This window comes from Mobula hypostoma, chromosome 7 (assembly GCF_963921235.1).
Source record: "Mobula hypostoma chromosome 7, sMobHyp1.1, whole genome shotgun sequence".
Lineage (NCBI taxonomy): Eukaryota > Metazoa > Chordata > Chondrichthyes > Myliobatiformes > Myliobatidae > Mobula > Mobula hypostoma.
Genome location: NC_086103.1, coordinates 96,418,438 through 96,441,235, shown reverse-complemented (window position 1 = coordinate 96,441,235; position 22,798 = coordinate 96,418,438). Strand labels below are relative to the sequence as shown.

The following is a 22,798-nucleotide window of genomic DNA, read 5'->3' as shown; positions in this document are numbered from 1 at the left end:
GTTGTTAACTTTACCCAATCCTTTGGGTTCCCGTACATTGGTAAGGTCTTCACTCTCCAATACTAGACTGTTGGTTGGTTGTTCATCCATCGTTGACGTCGATGAGGACCTCAACACCATAATGATGGTGTCGAGACTAGCGCGTCATTTGGATTTAAGTGAGGGAGAGCTGCGCAGCGTCAGCCTCACTCTCTCTTCCCAATTCCCATCTGGATCCAGTGGCAAGACAGAGTCTAGACGACTGGAGATGGGACTAGGTGCAGTGGATGACCAGGACGTCTTCTGTGTCTTGTCCTGCTCTACACGTTCCACGACGCTTGCAGAGACCGCCTTCTTGACCGTTGGACCTTCCATAGGTCTCGTCCGCTCAATCCGCTGAAGTCTGTCTTCACATGCTGGGATAGACAACTCCCTATCACACCAAGGGCTTGAGACCCGTCGGCTACCCTCACCTGGTTTAGCCGGCTTGTCGAAGCCTTTGCCCGGGGTGTGGCCACTGACGCATGCAAACAGCTACGGGGAGCCACAGGTGAGAGCTGAGTGCCAGGTGGGGACCAAAGGTGGACTAACCGCCCTGAAAAGGACACGACATGTTCCCCCACCAGAGGTGCTACCCCTCCCTGACACCCCGTACACCCCATTTTACACTAGACTGTAAAGGTAAAACAAAGGTGCAACAAACAAAAACTGGCTGCGATTGCCGAAACTGCCGGCAACAACGTGTTTGCACCTTAAAATAGAAAGTAAAACTGCGTCACACTTTGGCGGCTTCCTTAAATACTGTAGGGAACATGCCATCACGTGACATAACGTCACCCCACAGTCATGAGACAATTACATCATCCCTCTCACAAAACCATTACATCATCCCACTGTCCCATGATCAAACTGTGGGCATGTAACACTGAACGTGATGGGTTTTTTTTTTCCCCTGCTGGCTGACTAAGGTCCTGACGAAGGGGTCTCGACCCGAAACGTCGACTGTATCTCTTCCTAGAGATGCTGCCTGGCCTGCTGCGTTCACTAGCAACTTTGATGTGTGTTCCCTGGGTAAGTAGCTTGGTCAACCCATTTGTGTATGGCCTCAGCAGCTGGTCGTGAGAGGCAATCAGCCTTGGAATTACTTTTCCCCTTGATATGTCGTATAGCAGTTGTGAACTCAGATAAGTAGGCCATTTGGCGATGCTGTTGTGCAAACCAAAGGTCTGGTATTTTGATCATCGCATGCACAAGGTGCTTGTGATCAAAGAATACTGTGAAATGGCAACCCACTAGAAGAAAATGTGATGTACTTCCTTTCTAGGAGGGGGCAGGAGGAGAGGAGCTGTCGGCTGAAGAAGTTAAGTGGCTGCCACACACCTCCAACCAACTGTTCATGCACAGTACTCACAGCATAGTCTGAAGCATGGAATAATGGCTATAGACGTACTGGGGAGCGGGTGTGTCAGTAAGGTTGCATTGAACAGAGCTTGTTTGGTGGCATCAGTTGCCCTGGTCATGTCCACTGACCAGTCAAGCTCATCATTAGGGGTATTGCCTTCAAGCACACTATACAAGTGCATACGTTCAGCAACTCACAGAATGAAGTGGTGATAGAAATTTATCATAACTATAAACTCCTGTAGTTTTATTTAGAAGTGCGGGGTAGTGGGAAATCCATAATAGTGGATACTTTTGATGGGAGAGGTTTTGCACCTTCTGTGAAGATGCGATGGCCAAGAAAGATAGTGGATGACAACCAAACTGGCATTTGGCAGGGTTAATAATCAACCAGTGTTGGCTTAAGACTGGAAAATTGTACGGACATGTTTGGATTTGGATGCACTGGCGGCAACAATGTCATCTGGGTAAAAAAAAATAATATCTAACTCTTTCAATACAGAGTCAATCACTCATTGGAAAGCCTGTGTTGCATTTTTCAGCCCAAACGGCATGCACAGAAATTCAAAGAGGCCAAATAGAAAAGACTTGTCAGAAGGGAAGTATTATGATAATTGTGGGGGATTTTAACATGCGACTGGATTGGGAAAATCAGGTCAGCACTGGATCTCAAGAGAGAGAATTTGTAGAATGTCTGTGAGATGGCTTTTTAGAATAGCTTCTTGTTGAGCCCACTAGGGGATCAGCTGTACTGGATTGGGTATTGTATAATGAACCAGAGGTGATTAGAGAGATTCAGGTGAAGGAACCCTTAGGAGACAGTGATCATAACATGATTGAGTTCACTGTGAAATTTGAGAAAGAGAAGCCAAAATCCAATGTGTTGATATTTCAGTGGAGTAAAGCAAATTACAGTGGCTTGAGAGAGGAACTGGCCAAAATTGACTGGAAAGGGACACTAGCGGGAGGGATGGCACAGCAGCAGTGGCTGGAGTTTATGCGAGAAGTGAGGAATGTGCAAGACAGGTATATTCCAAAAAAGAAGAAATTTTTGAATGGAAAAGGATGCAACCGTGGCTGACAAGAGAAGTCAAAGCCAAAGTTAAAGCAAAGGAGAGGGCATACAAGGAAGCAAAAATTAGTGGGAAGACAGAGGATTGGGAAGATTTTAAAAGTTTACAAAAGGAAACTAAGAAGGTCAGTAAAAGGGAAAAGATTAACTATGAAAGGAAGCTATGTAAGCTTTTTCAAGTATATAAAGAGTAAAAGACAGGTGAGAGTAGATATAGGACCGATAGAAAATGATGCTGGAGAAATTGTAATGGGAGATAAGGAGATGGCGGAGGAACTGAACGAGTATTTTTCATCAGTCTTCACTGAGGAAGACTTCAGCAGTATACCGGACACTCAAGAGTGTCAGGGAAGAGAAGTGTGCACAGTCACAATTACGACAGAGAAAGTACTCAGGAAGCTGAATAGTCTAAGGGTAGATAAATCTCCCAGACCAGATGAAATGCACCCTCGTGTTCTGAAGGAAGTAGCTGTGGGGATTGCGGAGGCATTAGCGATGATCTTTCAAAATTCGGAGAAGGAAGTCTGAGAATCAGAGTGAGAGTGCGGAGGAAGCCATTTTTGAATTTTTCGATTTTCTTTCCATCGGTGTTCAGAGAGGCGGGACTGCGCAGGCGTGTGACATCAGGGAGTGAAGCGCGGAAGATTTAAAAGGAACAGAAATCCTGATTCGGGTGTAATTCAGAGAAGGAAGTCTGAGAATCGGAGCGGGGGGTGCGGAGGAAGCCATTTTTGAATTTTTCAGTGTTTTTTTCATCGGTGTTCAGAGAGGCGGGACTGCGCAGGCGTGTGACATCGGGGAGTGAAGCGCGGAAGATTTGAAAGGAACACAGCCTTATACAGCGTGCAGCTGAATGAGCTGGGAGCAGAGTGAAGGTTTAAGGGCTTTGCAGAAACGGGTGAGGCGAAGAGGGTTTGGTATTCATTTTTTTTTGTTACTTAAGGAGAGGGGATTTAGGAGTGTGAGGGCACCTTGTTGTTCTCAGTGCCGGATGTGGGAGGTCCTGGAGTCTCCCCACCTCCCGGACGTCCACATCTGTCCAGGTGTGCCGAGATGCAGCTCCTAAGAGACCGCATTAGGGAACTGGAGCTGCAGCTCAATGACCTTCGTCTGGTCAGGGAGAGTGAGGAGTTGATAGAGAGGAGTTACAGGTAGGTGGTCACACCGGGGCCACGGGAGGCAGACAAGTGGGTCACAGCTAGGAGGGGGAAGAGGAAGAGTCAGGTAATAGAGAGTACCCCAGTGGCTGTGACAATAGGTACTCCTGTTTGAGTATTGTTGGGGGGAACAGCTTACCCGGGGGAAGCAGCAGTGGCCGTGCCATCAGCACAGAGTCCGGCTCTGTAGCTCAGAAGGGTAGGGAAAGGAAGAGGAGAGCAGTAGTAATAGGGTACTCGATCGTAAGGGGGTCAGATAGGCGAATCTGTGGACGCAGTCCGGAGACCCAGATGGTAGTTTGCCTCCCTGGTGCCAGGGTCCGGGATATTTCTGATCACGTCCAGGATATCCTGAAGTGGGAGGGTGAGGAGCCAGAGGTCCTGGCACATATAGGTACCAACGACATAGGTAGGAAAAGGGGAGAGGTCCTGAAAGGAGAATATAGGGAGTTAGGAAGGGAGTTGAGAAAAAGGACCGCAAAGGTAGTAATCTCGGGATTACTGCCTGTGCCATGTGACAGTGAGAGTAGGAATGCAATGAGGTGGAGGATCAATATGTGGCTGAGGGATTGGAGCAGGGGGCAGGGATTCAAGTTTTTGGATCATTGGGACCTCTTTTGGCGCAGGTGTGACCTGTACAAAAAGGACGGGTTACACTTGAATACTCGGGGGACCAATGTCCTGGCAGGGAGATTTGCAAGGGCTACTGAGGTGACTTTAATCTAGAATGGTTGGGGTGTGGGAATCAAATTAAAGAGACTAGGAGAGAGGAGGTTAGTTGACAAATAGAGAAAGCTAGTAGACCTGTGCGGGGAGGATAGGCAGGGGACAGAGATCAGGAACACTCAGACCAAAGATGTAGGGGACAAGGAAGAAAAAGATAACAAAGTTGTTTGCTCCTTTAAGGATAAACAGAGAGTAGGAGGTGGAGAGTTTCTTAAATGCATCTATTTTAATGCTAGGAGCATTGTAATAAAGGTGCTTGAGCTTAGAGCATGGATTGATACTTGGAAATATGATGTTGTAGCTATTAGTGAAACGTGGTTGCAGGAGGGGTGTGATTGGCAACTAAACATTCCAGGATTTCGTTGCTTCAGGTGTGATAGAATAGGAGGGGCAAGAGGGGGAGGTGTCGCATTGCTTGTCAGAGAAAATATAACAGTGGTCCTCTGGCAGGATAGATTAGTGGACTCATCCAGGGAGGCTACTTGGGTGGAATTGAGGAATAGGAAAGGTGTTGTGATGCTTATAGGGGTGTATTATAGACCACCTAATGGGGACCAAGAACCGAGGAGCAAATTTGTAAGGAGATAGCAGATATTTGTAGTAAGCACAAGGCTGTGATTGTGGGAGATTTTAATTTTCCACACCTAGACTGGGAAGCCCATTCTGTAAAAGGGCTGGATGGTTTGGAGTTTGTCAAATGTGTGCAAGATAGTTTTTTGCAGCAATACATAGAGGTACCAACTAGAGAAGGGGCAGTGTTGGATCTCCTGTTAGGGAATGAGATAGGGCAGGTGACGGATGTTTGTGTTGAGGAGCACTTCGGGTCCAGTGATCACAATACCACTAGTTTCAGTGTAATTATGGAGAAGGATAGGACTGGACTCAGGGTTGAGATTTTTGATTGGAGAAAGGCTAACTTTGAGGAGACGCAAAAGGATTTAGAAGGAGTGGATTGGGACAATTTGTTTTATGGGAAGGATGTAATAGAGAAATGGAGGTCATTTAAAGGTGAAATTTCGAGGGTACAGGATCTTTTTGCTCCTGTTAGGTTGAAAGGAAAGGTTAAAAGTTTGAGAGAGCCATGGTTTTCAAAGGACATAGGAAACTTGGGTCGGAAAAAGAGAGGGATTTACAATAAATATAGGCAGCTTGGACATAATGAGGTGCTTGAGGAATATAAAGAATGTAAAAAGAATCTTAAGAAAGAAATTAGAAAAGCTTAAAGAAGATACGAAGCAGCTTTAGCAAGTAAGGTGAAGGTAAATCCAAATGGTTTCTACAGTAACATAAAAACCAAAGGATAGTGAGGGATAAAATTGGTCCCATAGAGAATCAGAGTGGACGGCTATATGCGGAGCCAAAAGAGATGGGGGAGATTTTGTACAATTTCTTTTCTTCGGTATTCACTAAGGAGAAGGATATTGAATTGTGTAAGGTAAAGGAAACAGGAAGGGTAGTTACGGAAAGTATGACGATTAAAGAAGAGGAAGTACTGGCGCTTTTAAGGAATATAAAAGTGGATAAGTCTCCAGGTCCGGACAAGATATTCCCTGGGACCTTGAGGGAAGTTAGTGTGGAAATAGCAGGGGCTCTGACAGAAATATTTCAAATGTCATTAGAAACGGGGGTGGTGCCGGAGGATTGGCATATTGCTCATCTGGTTCCATTGTTTAAAAAGGGGTCTAAGAGTAAACCTAGCAATTATTGGTCTGCGAGTTTGGCGTCAGTGGTGGGTAAATTGATGGAAAGTGTTCTTAGGGATGGTATATATAATTATCTGGATAGACACGGTCTGATTAGGAACAGTCAACATGGATTTGTGCATGGAAGGTCATGTCTGACAAATCTTATTGAAATTTTTGATGAGGTTACTCGGAAAGTTGACGAGGGTAAAGCGGTGGATGTTGTCTATATGGACTTTAGTAAGGCCTTTGACCAGGTTCCACACAGAAGGTTAGTTAGGAAGGTTCAATCGTTAGGCATTAATATCGAAGTAGTAAAATGGATTCAGCAGTGGCTGGATGGGAGATGCCAGAGAGTAGTGGTGGATAACTGTGTGTCAGATTGGAGGATGTTGTGTAGCGGTGTGCCTCAGGGATCTGTACTGGGTCCATTGTTGTTTGTCATATGTATTAATGATCTGGATGATGGGGTGGTAAATTGTATTAGTAAGTATGCAGATGATACTAAGATAGGTGGCGTTGTGGATAATGAAGTAGGTTTTCAAAGCTTGCAGAGAGAATTAGGCCAGTTAGAAGAGTGGGCTGAAAGATGGCAGATCGATTTTAATGCTGATAAATGTGAGGTGCTACATTTCGGTAGGACTAATCAAAATAGGATATACATGGTAAATGGTAGGACATTGAAGAATGCAGTAGAACAGAGGGATCTAGGAATAATGGTGCACAGTTCCCTGAAGGTGGAATCTCATGTGGATGGAGCGGTGAAGAAAGCTTTTGGTATGCTGGCCTTTATAAATCAGAGCATTGAGTGTAGGAATTGGGATGTAATGTTGAAATTATATAAAGCATTGGCAAGGCCAGATTTGGAGTATTGTGTACAGTTCTGGTCACCGAATTATAGGAAAGATGTCAATAAAATTGAGAGAGTACAGAGGAGATTTATTAAAATGTTGCCTGGGTTTCATCTCCTATGTTACAGGGAAAGGTTGAACAAGTTCTGTCTTTATTCTTTGGAGCGTAGAAGGTTGAGAGGGGACTTTTTAGAGGTTCTTAAAATTATGAGGGGGATTGATAGAATTAACGTGGATAGGATTTTTCCATTGAGAGTTGGGGAGATTCAAACAAGAGGACATGAGTTGAGAGTTAAAGGGCAAAAGTTTAGGGGTAACATGAGGGGGAACTTCTTTACTCAGAGAGTGGTGGCTGTGTGGAATGAGCTTCCAGCAGAAGTGGTTGAGGCAGGTTCGATGTTGTTGTTTAAAGTTAAATTGGATAGATATATGGACAGGAAGGGAATGGAGGGTTATGGACCGAGTGCAGGTCGGTGGGACTCGGTGAGAGTAGGAGTTTGGCATGGACTAGAAGGGCCAAGATGGCCCGTTTCCATGCTGTAATTGTTATATGGTTATATGGTTATAAAAGTCAATGGTTTCTGGCATGGCTCCGGAGGACTAGAAAATTGCAAATGTCACTCCACTATTTAAGAAGGAGGCAAGGAAGCAAAAAGGAAATTTTAGACCTGTTAGCTTGACATTGGTGGTTGGGAAGTTGTTGGAGTCGATTGTCAGGGATGAGGTTACGGAGTACCTGAAGGCATATGACTAGATAGGCAGAAATCAGCATGGTTTCCTTAAAGGAAAATCCTTCCTGACAAACCTATTGCAATTTTTTGAGGAAAATACAAGTAGGCCAGACAAGAAAGATGCAGTGGATGTTGTGTATTTGGATTTTCAGAAGGCCTTTGACAAGGTGCCATACATGAGGCTGCTAAACAAGATAAGAGCCCATGGAATTATGGGAAAGCTTCATACGTGGATAGACCATTGGCTGACTGGCAGGAAACAGAGAGTGGGAATAAAGGGATCCCATTCTGGTTGGCTGCCAGTTACCAGTGGTGTTCCACAGGGGTTTGTTTTGGCGCCACTTCTTTTTACGTTGTACATCAACAATTTGGATTATGGAATAGATGGCTTTGTGGCTAAGTTTGCTGATGATACAAAGATAGGTGGAGGGGCCGGTAGTGCTGAGGAAACAGAGGGTTTGCAGAGAGACTTGGATAGATTGGGAGAATGGGCAAAGAAGTGGCAAATTAAATACAATATCGGAAAATGTATGGTTATGCACTTTGGTAGAAGGAATAAATGGGCAGACTATTATTTAAATGGGGAGAGAACTCAATGTTTTGAGATGAAACGGGACTTGGGAGTCCTCGAACAGGATACCTTTAAGGTTAACCTCCAGGTTGAGTCAGTGGTGAAGAAAGCGAATGCAATGTTGGCATTCATTTCTAGAGGAATAGAGTATAGGAGCGGGGATGTGATGTTGAGGCTCTATAAGGCACTAGTAAGACCTCACTTGGAGTACTGTGGGCAGTTTTGATCTCCTTATTTAAGAAAGGATGTGCTGATGTTGGAGAGGGTTTAGAGAAGATTCACTAGAATGATTCCGGGAATGAGAGGGTTAACATATGAGGAACGTTTGACTGCTCTTGGACTGTACTCCTTGGAGTTTAGAAGAATGAAGGGGGACCTCATAGAAACATTTCGAATGTTGAAAGGCATGGACAGAGTGGATGTGGCAAAGTTGTTTCCCATGGTCGGGGAGTCTAGTACGAGAGGGCATGACTTAAGGATTGAAGGGCACCTATTCAGAACAGAAATGGGAAGAAATTTTTTTAGCCAGAGGGTGGTGAATCTGTGAAACTTGTTGCCACGGGCGGCAGTGGAGGTCAAGTCATTGGGTGTATTCAAGGCAGAGATTGATAGGTATCTGAGTAGCCAGAGCATCGAAGGTTATGGTGAGAAGGCAGGGGAGTGGGACTAAGTGGAAGAATGGATCAGCTTATGATAAAATGGTGGAGCAGACTTGATGGGCCAAATGGCCAACTTCTGCTCCTTTGTCTTATGGTCTTATGGTCTAAATGAGTTATCACAGCCATTTTGGCAATGTCATCTGAGCACACAGACACCTGATGGTCGCCCCTAACCAGATCAACTTTAGAAAAAATTAACTTTCCAGCTAAGTGTGTTGAAAAGTCTTGGATATGTGGGTCTGGGTAACGATCGAGGGTGGTGGCCTCGTTAAGCCGTCGGTAATTGCCATATAGGCAGCAACTGCCATCAGACTATGGAGGGGCAAAGCTCAGGAACTATTCGACTGATGTAAAATGTCAAGTCTTTCCATGTTGGCAAACTCAGCCTTTGTAGTTTCCAGCTTTTTGGGTCAAGTCTATGCGCGTGGGCATGGACTGGTGGGCCAGCTGCGGAAATATGGTGCTTGACACATTGTTTAGTGACTGTAGTGGAGAATGTGGGCTTGGTGACCTTAGGGAACTTGTCCAACAGTCGAATAGACTCACATGCGGTGGTGCACGTGCTTGACGGAGTTATTATGGGAAACTTACTGGGAGAGAAGAATAATGACTCGAAGTCCTTGACCAAGGCACCGCTGCTCAGTACAAGAGGACATGGCTTTAAGGTAAGGGGTGGGAAGTTCAAGGGGGATATTAGAGGAAGGTTTTTTACTCAGGAATGCACTGCCTCAGTCAGTGGTGGAGGCAGATACGCTCGTGAAATTTAAGAGACTACTGGACAGGTATATGGAGGAATTTAAGGTGGGAGGTTATACGGGAGGCAGGGTTTAAGGGTCGGCACAACATTGTGGGCCAAAGGGCCTCTACTGTGCTGTACTGTTCTATGTTCTATGTTCTACATCCACAAGCCAGCTATTCTTAAGATCGACTAATAATCCTTGGTCTCACAGGAAATCTGCACTGAACAGAGATCTAGCCACTTTAGCTAGGTCGAAGTCCCATGTGTAATATCGTCCATTGAAACAGCATGTCACCCGTCATGTCCCGTAGATCTGGATTTTGCTGTCGTTGGCAGCCTCCAGCGAGGTTTCGTCGCTCTTTGCCTTTTCATTAATAGGCGATGCAGGCAGCACACTCACTTGAACACCTGCATCACACAGGAAACATCGCCCTGAAAGGGGGTCCATAATGAACAGTAGATGACCCTAGCAGCAGGAACCAACAGTGTTCACATCCCTCTGACATCCTCTTGCGCTGGCACTGTCAAAACTGCAAGGTGGTCAGCACTTACTGGCATTCCTACCAAAGTGAGTGTAGTGAAAACAGAGGCCTGGTGATGTCTGTTTCACAGGTTCAGTCATTCTTAAGTTGGGGACCTGCTGACTGACTTTGAGGCAGTGAAAGAAGGAGGTATGATGGTATGACGGCCCACTGCCTGGCTGAGTGTAGACTATCAGCCATTTAGTCAAAGCTACCTATAGTCCTTCATCGGCGCATTAGTAAGGGCTTTGCAAACTTGATCACACATTTGCTACAGAAAACAAGGATTGTGATTTCCCAAGAGAGACAACACGTGGTCCATTAGCTCCAAAGGCCGGGTATGGAGGGCAATTGTTCCGCGCACTCAGATTCCAATAGTCCAAATGTCTGTAAAAGGTGAGTTTTCAGTGATCGGTATTTATCATGTTCAGGCTGGTGTTCTAGTACAGTGGTCCCCAACCTTTTTTGCACTGCGGACCAGTTTAATATTGACAATATTCTTGCGGACTGGCCAACCGGGGGAGGTGGGGTGTTCAGGTAGGGCTAAACTCACCTCAACATCTCTTTTACAGTTAGGGTTGCCAACTATCTCAGTCCCAAATAAGGGACAAAAGTAAGTAGCAGTCAAATCCCGGGGCACTTGTGTTTACCCCGAGAAAGACTACCATGACCATGAAGCCTTGCGCAGGCACCTGTGTGTGCATGCGTGACGTGCGTATATGTGACATGCGCATGCGTGACGTGCGTATATGTGACATGCGCATGCGCGTACGTGCCAATTTTTTTCCACAAATCGGTTTTGGCTTAATCATTCCGACTATACTGTACATACGTTAATGCTACTTTATATAGGCTGTGTATTTATCATATAATCCTGCTTTTACTATATGTTAGTGTTATTTTAGGTTTTATGTGTTATTTGATATGACTTGGTAGGTTATTTTTTGGGTCTGGGAACGCTCAAAAATATCTCCCATATAAATTAATGGTAATTGCTTCTTCGCTTCATGCTATTTTGGCACGGAAGGTTTAATAGGAACGCTCTTCCTTAGCAGGGGAAATACGGGACAAGGGCAGTCCCGTATGGGACAAACTAATTTAACCCAATATACGGGATGTTCCGTCAAATACAGGACAGTTGGCAACCCTGTTTTCAAGTTCAACAATGCATGACAGGGAATGAGGAAAGGTGCAACTGACTCATATCGTTTCCTTGCGGCCCGGTAGCACATGCTTTGCGGCCCGGTACTGGTCCACAGCCTGGTGGTTGGGGACTGTTGTTCTAGTAGACTCACTACTCTCTCATCCATGGAGTTACTGATTGACGCTACTACGTAGAACTATTTGGTGTGGTTGGCCGAGATTTCTTTAAGCACAAATTGGGCCTCAGTTTGTATAAACCAAGTGATGCCATTTTGCTCCCAAAACTCTGGCAGCTTCAAAGTGACTGTGTTGGCCAACATGTTCAATAACTCTGGAATCAACCTAGAGCATCAGGGTCACCAATGTAGGTTTTTGCAAATAAAAATGGTGGAGGTGTTTTATATTTAATAAAACAATAACAACTCAGTTATTGTACTCAAACACCAAACACAAAGTACGATAAAAGTACTTTATGTAATTAAGTCATCGTGTCAGACCAGCCTCTTAAAGTGAACCCCAACTCACTGTCGGTGGCTGTGAATGATGTATGTTTCCAGCAGTTACAATACCCTATAAAGGTACTCCACCACGATGGACTGAAGGAGCTGTCACCTTAGTCCACATTGATTAAAATGATCTCCAGTCTTGAGACACTCTGAGATATTGTATGTGAGCTTGCCGTCATATCAGGTATTTCCAGTGAATTTCCCCGAAAGTTCTTTTGTAGCCATGGTCTGCACATGGCATCTGAATCCTTTGCATTAACAGGATGTTGCTTGAAGCTCCAGTCAGCCATCTAATCTGGCTTTCATCCAGAAGGCTTGCTTTCCCGTATTTTGTGCCTAAATGAGTCAGCACGTGAAACCCCCTCCTGCAATCCAACCTCTAATACTTTTTATATGTCAATCACAGAAATAGTATTAGCAAAATCACCTCCAGAATCACAACAATCCTCTTTCCATTTGTTGAGCTCAATATTATTAGCAACTGAAGTGAAAGATGTGACAGTTAAGATTGTGTTGTTAGGAAGAACAAAGAGTAGGAAGTAGTGAATAAAACTTCTGGCAAGATGGCTGACGCACCATCAATAACTCCAAAAGACTGGAAGTAGAGTAAATACTGAAAGGCTTTTATTTGCAGTAAAATGTGACCTCCAGCATGCTGAGTGTCTGCCCCTGGACTGAGAGGAGGAGCAATGGCGAAATCGCCTTTATTCCAGGGTCTGTGGGAGGAGCTACAGGAGCAGTCAGCAGAGGGGTGTGTCCAGACGGGTAACCCAGTTACAACATATATATACGGTTTACCACATTCACCCCTCCTTTTTTTAAAAAGAGTCCCGCGGGGTGAAGGGACAGACAATATTTACAAGAAGTATATTTACAGGTCAAGTCTATCAGGCGGTCGAGTCCGTCGCTGTGATCTACGTAGCACCGGTGGTGATTGCACCGGCGATGGCGGTTGTGCTGGCTCCGGCCTGACTTGAGATGCCAGCACGTTAGGTGTTGTTAATCCCTCGTGCGTGTACGTCGCGCCCGGTATGGGAGTGTCGTGTGGTGTCTGTGTAGGGCTTGGAGTGTGCGGTGTCTGGTGGGTACATATATCGGTGGGTACGGGGTCAATAGTCACCACGGAGTGTTCAGGGTAGGGGCCCGGTGCTCCTGCGGGCGCCAGGTCGCAGATGGAGACCGTGTCCTCCCACCCATCAGGTAAAACCACATAGGCATACTGAGGGTTCACATGAAGTACGTGTACCCTCTCGACCATCGGGGGGTATTTATTGCTCCTCGCATGTTTCCGGAGCAGCACTGGCCCCGGGGACGTCAGCCAAATTGGTAGGGTGGTTCCAGTGGTCAACTTTCTGGGAAAACAAAAGAGTCCCTCATGAGGGGTGGCATTGGTCGCCGTGCATAACAGGGAGTGGATGGAGTGGAGTGCCTCAGGAAGGACCTCCTGCCAGCGGGAGACCAGCAGTCCCTTTGACCTGAGGGCTAAGAGTGTGGCCTTCCACACCGTGGCATTCTCCTTCTCCACCTGTCCATTCCCCCGGGGATTATAGCTCGTGGTCCTACTAGTTGCAATTCCCCTAGCCAGTAGATATTGGCGCAGCTTGTCACTCAAAAACGAGGACCCTCTGTCACTGTGGATATAGCATGGGTATCCGAACAGAGTGAAGAGCTTGCGCAGGGCTTTTATAACTGACGTGGTAGTGGTGTTGGGGCAGGGGATGGCGAAGCGGAACCGCGAGTACTCGTCGATAATGTTAATAAAGTACACATTGCGGTCGGTGGAGGGAAGGGGGCCCTTAAAGTCAACACTCAGTCGCTCAAAGGGGTGGGTGGCCTTGATGAGTTGTGCCTTTTCAGGTTGGTAGAAGTGCCGTTTGCACTCTGCGCAGATTTGGCAGTCCCTGGTCATCATCCTGATCTCCTCAAGGGAGTAAGGCAGGTTCCGGGCTTTCACGAAGTGGAAAAACCGGGTGACTCCCAGGTGGCAAAGCTTTACATGTAGGGCATATAGCCAGTCGATCTGCGCGCTGGCGCATGTTCCCCGGGATGGGGCATCGGAGGGCTCATTGAGCTTCCCAGGCCTGTACATGATGTCAGATTTGTAGGTGGAGAGTTCAATTCTCCACCTCAATATTTTATCACTTTTGATTTTGCCCTGCTGTTGGTCACTAAACATGAATGCGACTGAGCGCTGGTCAGTTAGCAGGGTGAATTTTTTGCCGGCGAGATAGTGCCTCCAGTGCCTAATAGCTTCCACTATAGCCTGGGCGTCTTTCTCCACGGCTGAGTGCCGAATTTCAGGGCCTTGAAGGGTGCGGGAGAAGAACGCCACTGGTCTTCCTGTCTGGTTGAGAGTAGCAGCCAGCGCAAAGTCAGAGGCGTCAGTCTCTACTTGGAAGGGAATGGCCTCATCCACCGCATGCATTGCTGCTTTGGCAATGTCCCCTTTTATGCGGTTGAAGGCCGCGTGGGCCTCAGCAGAGAGGGGGAATGTGGTGGACTTGACCAGGGGGCGGGCCTTGTCTGCGTAGTTAGAGACCCATTGGGAGTAATATGAAAAGAAGCCCGGGCACATTTTGAGGGCTCTGAGGGTATTGGGAAGAGGGAGTTCCAACAGGGGGCACATACGGTTGGGGTCAGGGCCAATGACTCCATTCTCCATGACACACCCCAGGATAGCAAGTCGGGTGGCCCCGAACACACACTTGTCCTTGTTATAGGTGAGGTTGAAAACTTTGGCCGCTTGGAGAAATTTTTGGAGGTTGTTGTCGTGCCTGCCGGTCGTGACAGCAGATGGTGATGTTTTCCAGATATGGGAACGTGGCCTTCAGTTGGCACTGGTCCACCATCCGGTCCATTGCCCCCTGGAAGACAGTTACACCATTCATGACACCAAAGGGGACGCGCAGGAATTGATAAGACCTGCCGTCCACCTCGAAGGCGGTGTAAGGGCAGTCCTCCCGGTGGATGGGGAGCTGATGGTAAGCGGTTTCTAGGTCTATGGTCGAGTACACCTTGTACTGTGCTATCTGATTGACCATATCCGTGATGCGGGGTAGAGGGTACACGTCGAGCTGCGTGAACCTATTGATGGTCTGGCTATAGTTCATGACCATCCTATTCATCTCCCTGTTCTAAACAACGACCACCTGCGCCCTCCAAGGACTTGTGCTTGTCTCAATGACCCCTCCCTGAGCAGCCGCTGCACCTCCGACTTAATGAAAGCTCTGTCCCCCGCGCTGTACCTCCCGCTTTCAGTTGCCACAGGTTTACAGTCGGGGGTCAGGTTGGCGAACAGCGGTGGGGGAGGGATCCTGAGGGTGGAGAGGCCGCAAGTGGTGTTGGTAGTGTGGCAGTTGGCATGATGTTGGGTGGGATGTGCGGGTCGGTGTGTGTGTGTGGTCAGTAGCGGGGTACGGGACATATCTCTACAAAACGGGATTTATGACAGTAATTGGCGGGAGGGGCCCATCATACTTCATTGTCACGCTTTTCAGGTGGCTCTGGAAGTCGAGCCCCAACAGCACAGGGGCACACAGTTGAGGCAAGACCAGTAAAGTAAAGTCTCGATATTCTGTGCCCTGCACCACTAGCGTTGCTGCACAACCCCACTGTTGTATGCGACCTGGAGGTCATGGTGACCCTCTGACTTACCGGCCATATCGTGCATCCGCAAATGCTGCACCGTGTCCGGGTGGATAAAACTCTCTGTGCTGCCTGTGTCAAACAGGCAGCTTGTCCTGTGCCCCTCCACCAGGATGTCCATCATTGACCTTGTGAGCTGGTGGGGAGCATTTAGTCGAGGGTCACGGAAGCCAGGGTGGGTTCGCTGTCTTGGTCCGGTGCGGTGGGGTGGCCCGTGAGCACCCGTTGGTCGTAGGCGGTGGGAGGTGGCGCCGACCAAGATGGCCGCCTCCATGTCTCGCACGTGGTGGCGGCGTGCAGGGAAGATGGCGACCCCCATGTCTCGCACACGGCGCTGCTTGATCCCGCTCGTGGTTTTGACTTACAGACCATGGTGAAATGGCCCTTCTTTCCGCAGCTGGAGTAGGTAGCTCCTCAGGTCGGGCAGCATTTCCGGGGGTGCTTCTCGAGTCTGCAGAAGTAGCACTTCGCGGACTCTCGTCTGGCAACAGCCGAGACCGATTCACTGGTGGGTTGCGGGGTCTGCGGCGTCCACGAGGCCATCGGGGGATCGCGTGCCTGGACAGCCTCAGAGTTGTGCAGAGCGGCCTCCAGTGTCAGCCATCTTGATAGCTGAACTTAAGGTGAGATCAGCTTTTTCCAACAGCCGCTGGCGCACATACACTGACCTGGTCCCCGTGATGAAGGCATCTCTCACTGGGAGCTCTGCATGCTGTCCTGCTGTCAGCCCCTGGCAATCGCAGGCCCACACGAGCGTCTGTAGTGCCCGGACAAACTCAGCACTTGATTCCCCAGGCCGCTGGTGCCAAGTCGCTAAGCAATGCTGCGCGTAGACAGTGTTTACCGGCCGCAAGTATTGTCTTTTGAGTGCCTTCATCACGCCGTCGTAGCTCAGCTCTCTCTAATCATCGAGTAGACCCGTGGACTGACCCTGGAGAGTAGAACTCTGCGCGTCGCTGTGGAGTCGGTTGCTTCAATCGCCTCTAGGTATGATTCAGAGTCCGCTGATAGAAAGGTTGTGAGTGGTGGTAAAAATCTTCTGAGGTGTATATATTTCAATGCTAGGAGTATTGCGGGGAAGGCGGATGAGTTGAGGGCGTGGATTGACACGTGGAATTATGATGTTGTAGCAATTAGTGAAACTTGGCTACAGGAGGGGCAGGACTGGCAGCTTAATATTCCGGGGTTCCGATGTTTCAGATGTGATCGAGGCAGAGGAATGAAAGGTGGGGGAGTAGCATTGCTTGTTAGGGAAAATATTACAGCAGTGTTCAGGCAGGACAGATTAGAGGGCTTGTCTACTGAGTCCTTATGGGTGGAGCTGAGAAACAGGAAAGGTATGGCCACATTAGTGACTGTATTACAGACCACCCAATAGTCAACGAGACTTGGAAGAGCAAATCTGCAGAGAGATAGCAGACAACTGCAGGAAACATAAAGTTGTGGTGGTAGGGGATTTTAATTTTCCATACATTGATTGGGACTCCCATACTGTTAGGGGTCTAGATGGTTTAGAGTTTGTAAAATGTGTTCAGGAAAGTTTTCTAAATCAGTATATAGAGGGACCAACTAGAGGGGATGCAATATTGGATCTCCTGTTAGGAAACGAATTAGGGCAAGTGATGGAAGTCTGTGTAGGGGAGCATTTTGGTTCCAGTGATCATAACGCCATTAGTTTCAATTTGATCATGGACAAGGATAGATCTGGTCCTAGGGTTGAGGTTCTGAACTGGAAGAAGGCCAAATTTAAAGAAATGAGAAAGGATCTAAAAAGTGTGGATTGGGACAGGTTGTTCTCTGGCAAAGATGTGATTGGTAGATGGGAAGCCTTCAAAGGGGAAATTTTGAGAGTGCAGAGTTTGTATGTTCCTGTCAGGATTAAAGGCAAATTGAATAGGAATAAGGAACCTTGGCTCTCAAGGGATATTGCAACTCTGATAAAGAAGAAGAGGGAGTTGTATGAAATGTATAGGAAACAGGGAGTAAATCAGGTGCTTGAGGAGTATAAGAAGTGCAAGAAAATACTTAAGAAAGAAATCAGGAGGGCTAAAAGAAGACATGAGGTTGCCTTGGCAGTCAAAGTGAAGGATAATCCAAAGAGCTTTTACAAGTATATTAAGAGCAAAAGGATTGTAAGGGATAAAATTGGTCCTCTCGAAGATCAGAGTGGTTGGCTTTGTGCAGAACCAAAGGAAATGGGGGAGATCTTAAATAGGTTTTTTGCATCTGTATTTACTAAGGAAGCTGGCATGAAATCTATGGAATTGAGGGAATCAAGTAGTGAGACCATGGCAACTGTACAGATTGAAAAGGAGGAGGTGCTTGCTGTCTTGAGGAAAATTAAAGTGGATAAATCCACGGGACCTGACAGGGTGTTCCCTCGGACCTTGAAGGAGACTAGTGTTGAAATTGCGGGGGCCCTGGCAGAAATATTTAAAATGTCGCTGTCTACGAGTGAAGTGCTGGAGGATTGGAGAGTGGCTCATGTTGTTCCGTTGTTTAAAAAGGATCGAAAAGTAATCCGGGAAATTATAGGCCGGTGAGTTTAACGTCAGTAGTAGGTAAGTTATTGGAGGAAGTACTAAGAGACAGAATCTACAAGCATTTGGATAGACAGGGGCTTATTAGGGAGAGTCAACATGGCTTTGTGCGTGGTAGGTCATGTTTGACCAACCTGTTGGAGTTTTTCGAGGAGGTTACCAGGAAAGTGGATGAAGGGAAGGCAGTGGATATTGTCTACATGGACTTCAGTAAGGCCTTTGACAAGGTCCCGCATGGAAGGTTAGTTAGGAAAATTCAGTCACTAGGTATACATGGAGAGGTGGTAAATTGGATTGGATATTGGTTCGATGGAAGAAGCCAGAGAGTGGTGGTAGAGAATTGCTTCTCTGAGTGGAGGCCTGTGACTAGTGGTATGCCACAGGGATCAGTGCTGGGTCCATTGTTATTTGTCATCTATATCAATGATCTGGATGATAATGTGGTAAATTGGATCAGCAAATTTGCTGATGATACAAAGATTGGAGGTGTAGTAGACAGTGAGAAAGGTTTTCAGAGCCTGCAGAGGGACTTGGACCAGCTGGAAAAATGGGCTGAAAAATGGCAGATGGAGTTTAATACTGACAAGTGTGAGGTATTGCACGTTGGAAGGACAAACCAAGATAGAACATATAGGGTTAATGGTAAGGCACTGAGGAGTGCAGTGGAACAGAGGGATCTGGGAATACAGATACAAAATTCCCTAAAAGTGTCGCCACAGGTAGATAGGGTCGTAAAGAGAGCTTTTGGTACATTGGCCTTTATTAATTGTAGTATTGCGTATAAGAGCTGGAATGTTATGATGAGGTTGTATAAGGCATTGGTGAAGCCAAATCTGGAGTATTGTGTTCAGTTTTGGTCACCAAATTACAGGAAGGATATAAATAAGGTTGAAAGAGTGCAGAGAAGGTTTACAAGGATGTTGCCGGGACTTGAGAAACTCACTTACAGAGAAAGGTTGAATAGGTTAGGACTTTATTCCCTGGAGCGTAGAAGAATGAGGGGAGATTTGATAGAGGCATATAAAATTATGATGGGTATAGATAGAGTGAATGGAAGCAGACTTTTTCCACTGAGGCAAGGGGAGAAAAAAACCAGAGGACATGGGTTAAGGGTGAGGGGGGAAAAGTTTAAAAGGAACATTGGGGGGGGCTTCTTCACACAGAGAGTGGTGGGAGTATGGAATGAGCTGCCAGACGAGGTGGTAAATGCGGGTTCTTTTTTAACATTTAAGAATAAATTGGACAGATACATGGATGGGAAGTGTATGGAGGGATATGGTCCGTGTGCAGGTCAGTGGATCTAGGCAGAAGATGTTTCAGCACAGCCAAGAAAGGCCAAAGGGCCTGTTTCTGTGCTGTAGTTTCTATGGTTCTATGGTTTCCAGCTTCAGGTGTTTGCGGGCTGAGGTCTAACTTGTCAGGTCTCAGAGTGCATTCCGTGCTTTAAAATTACTGCGAATAAAATTGATGCACCATCAATAACTCCAAAAGACTGGAAGTAGAGTAAATACTGAAAGGCTTTTATGCGCAGTAAAATGTGACCTCCAGCATGCTGAGTATCTGCCCCTGGACTAAGGAGGAGGAGCAATGGCGAAATCACCTTTATTCAGGGGTCTGTGGGAGGAACCACAGAGGCAGTCAGCAGAGGGGCGTGTCCAGACAGGTAACCCAGTTAGAACATATATATAAATGGTTTACCACAATGGCAGCACAACTTGTCGCAGCAGCTTCCACAGAGTCAACAAAAGGTGCTACCGTTCTGCTTAAGTGTACTCCTAATGATTGCAAGCTCCTGCTATAAATTAACAACTTGAAGGGCTGCAGGTCTACACCATCAGTGAGTTGCTTGTTGGCGGAGATAATGAAGGACTTGCACAATGAGCTGCTGCTTGAGTCGATGGACGATCACCGTCAAATAGCAAGTGCCCATCATGGTCGCTTTTCTTTCATCGCAAGATCCCCTTGGACATTTTTAATCTAGTAGGCTGCAAGTTCAATTCACTGATTCATTGGCTGAGAGTAGGGGTGGATGGTGGGGGAGCTCCCTGGCCTCAGTTGTAGCAAGGTCTAAGTCTGAAGCCTGTTTGCAGCTGCCGGGTGAGGAGACAAAGCCATTGTGATTCACCAAGGGCAGTGTGGCGTGGTATCCAGAACGGAGGGAACGCTGTCCCCCCGGGTTTCGCTTTGTCGCCTGTTTGCAGCTGCCGGGTGAGGAGACAAAGCCATTGTGATTCATAGGGGCAGTGTGGCGTGGTATCCAGAACGGAGGGAACGCTGTCCCCCCAGGTTTCGCTCAGCAGAAGACAAGCTCTGTAATGGTTGACTGCAGATTTCTTTTGGTGGCACTCAATGGACTCCGGCCTCAAGCTGAGGGTCGCTAGCTTTTCCGCCACCGAGGGAGAGGTGTCTGAGTCAGTACGCTGTACCGGGTCGGCATAGTGCAGACTGAAGATGTAGAATGGACTGAGGAGTCTGGACTATATACATATATATTTGTCTGGTTGTGTTTTTACTAATATTCTATATGTGCTTGTATATGCAAGGACTGGGCCTCTTAAGTCATGGTATTGCCTAGTGGGCATCGGGCATCGGGGTGGGTGTTGGGGCCAGTTGAGAGATGGCCTCGGTGGGTTGGGAGATCTGAACTATATACATGTACTTTTTACATTGTATTTTTACAGATATTCTATGTGTGCTTGTATATGCGAGGGCTGGGCCTCAAAGCCATTGTGTCACTTAGTGGGAGTTGGGCGGGTCATCAGATGATGTCAGTGGTCTGGGGTGTCTGAACTATATGTATACACACATGTTCTGTGTTGTTGTAGCTTACTGATATTCAGTATGGGTTTGTTGACTTGTATGTGCTGGGACTGGGCATCAAGCTGTGGTATCACAGGGTGGAGAGACATCGGGACTCTTTTATTCCATAATTATGTTCTTGTGTGTGCCTGTTAGTAATGCATAGTAACACTGTTTCATCTGGATGTATTTCTGAGTATTCACATATGCTTGAATGACAATTAAACTTCAGTTGAACTGAAAAATGCAACTTATCACGAAGCGTCTGTGTGGGGAGTAGAAAGACGTGTAATCTTCCACCTGCAGTTTCCCTTCAAGTTACACATCATTTCCTCATGACTACTGGGTCCAATTACAGGATGTCACTCCCCAAATTTATTGTTCAAGTGTAAACCTTGCTGAGGTAAGTGGTTCACTATCACCTTGTCTAGGGTAATTATGTTTGGGTCATAAATGCTGATCTTACCAGTAATGTCTTCAACTTGTAAATCAATAAAAAAAATGTCAGACCAGTAGAAGTTAAACAATAACTAATTTTCTCTGGCCATATTTTAAGACTATAACCAAAACAAGAAAACACATTATAAAATGCTAACATTCACAAACAAAAAAGTAGTGACAAATTTATGATTCATAATTTATCAATCAGTGACACATTTTGAAAAATTCAGATCAAATTAAGAAAGCACAAGTTTTTAAATTCATTTGATTGTAGCAGCTGTTGATGTTTTGTATCTAGAAATGATAAAAATGTAAATTATTATATTGTATTATGTTATATTTCAAATATTATTATTTGTTTTCTTTTTCTGATTAGGAAGTTGACAGCCTGTTCCTGCTTCTGTCTGCAATCCTGCTACTTGGAGATATCCAGTTTTTGGCTCTTACAGATACTGACACAGCATATGTGTCAAACGTACAGTTACTAGAACAAGGTCAGTGTCCGAGAATTGAAAATGCTGGCAGTTACAGTCTATAGAGTCCCAGTCCAGGACAGTATTGAAAACAAACTAACAATAGAAACCAATGCTATAATTAATACTTGGTATCAACGTTTCTTTCTGTTAGGGAACCAGAGAGAAAGGGCAGGTTGGCTGGGGCATGGGTTTTCTGTTCTGTTCTACCTGATTTCTGACTAGTCTTTTAAATTCTCTGTCATTTGCAGCTATAACTTACATTCAAACACATCAAATCAGCAAATAGAGTGAGCGACTGTGAATATTAGAAACCTGTAATAAAAACGAGAAATTGAACTGAACTAAACTAAAAAAAAGTATCTGAGTTAATTGAGCCCTGCAAATTGTCCCTTGTATGTATGTAAGTGGTGGAATATGACAAAATAAAATGGGTTAGGGGAGGGTTAGTTGGAAAGTATGGGTGATTGAAGGATGGCTCAAGTCAATAGGCCAAAAGGCCTCCCTCCATTCTCTGATTCTATGACTTAATTTAGTAGATAGATTTAGTAGATAATTCAGCATCTCTAAAGGGTTAACAGGATTTACGGTTGATTTACCTCCAGTTTTTTGTTCCCCAACAGCACCATATTTTGTGATTAGATGTGGTCCAGGACAAATTTTCAAATTTCCATGCATGTCGACTGCAAGCTTAAAGCCTATATTCACGAAAAGCTGGGTAACAATATTCAAGATAGAGAGAAGTCACCTTTGACTTGCCAGGTTGTGGCATCTAGAGCTGGATTCCCTATAATAAGGAGGATTTATTGAGTTATACAGCACAGAAATTGACCTTGCTCTAACTCATCCATGACAACTAAGGAGCCTTCCTGTGCTAGTCCAATCTGCCTGCATTTGGTATACATCCCTCTCATGCCTTCCTGTCCATGATTCTGCCTCTTTAAACATCGTAATTCTTCCTGCCGCTTCCACTTCCTCTGAAAGCTCATGCTCCCTTCAAATCTTATACTCTGTCATTTTAGACTGCCTTACCCTGTATGACAAGCCATCTTAACCCTTGTAATTTTATAAACCTCCACAAGGTCACTCCTCAGCATCCTTTCTTTCTTTTTAAATCTTTTTATTGAGTAAGTATACAAAAGAGGTAAGCCATATAAACATT

General features: G+C 46.1%; 1 protein-coding gene across 5 annotated transcripts in view; it reads left to right on the top strand.

The window, feature by feature from the left end:
• Positions 1–22,798, top strand: part of myo16 (myosin XVI) — a 675,445-nt gene that overhangs the window by 387,356 nt on the left and 265,291 nt on the right. For all 5 annotated transcript variants that reach the window (XM_063053735.1, XM_063053734.1, XM_063053733.1 and 2 more), the window contains one exon: positions 21,540–21,657. In XM_063053735.1, coding sequence (XP_062909805.1) covers positions 21,540–21,657 — 118 coding nt within the window. The remainder of the gene's footprint in view (positions 1–21,539; positions 21,658–22,798) is intronic.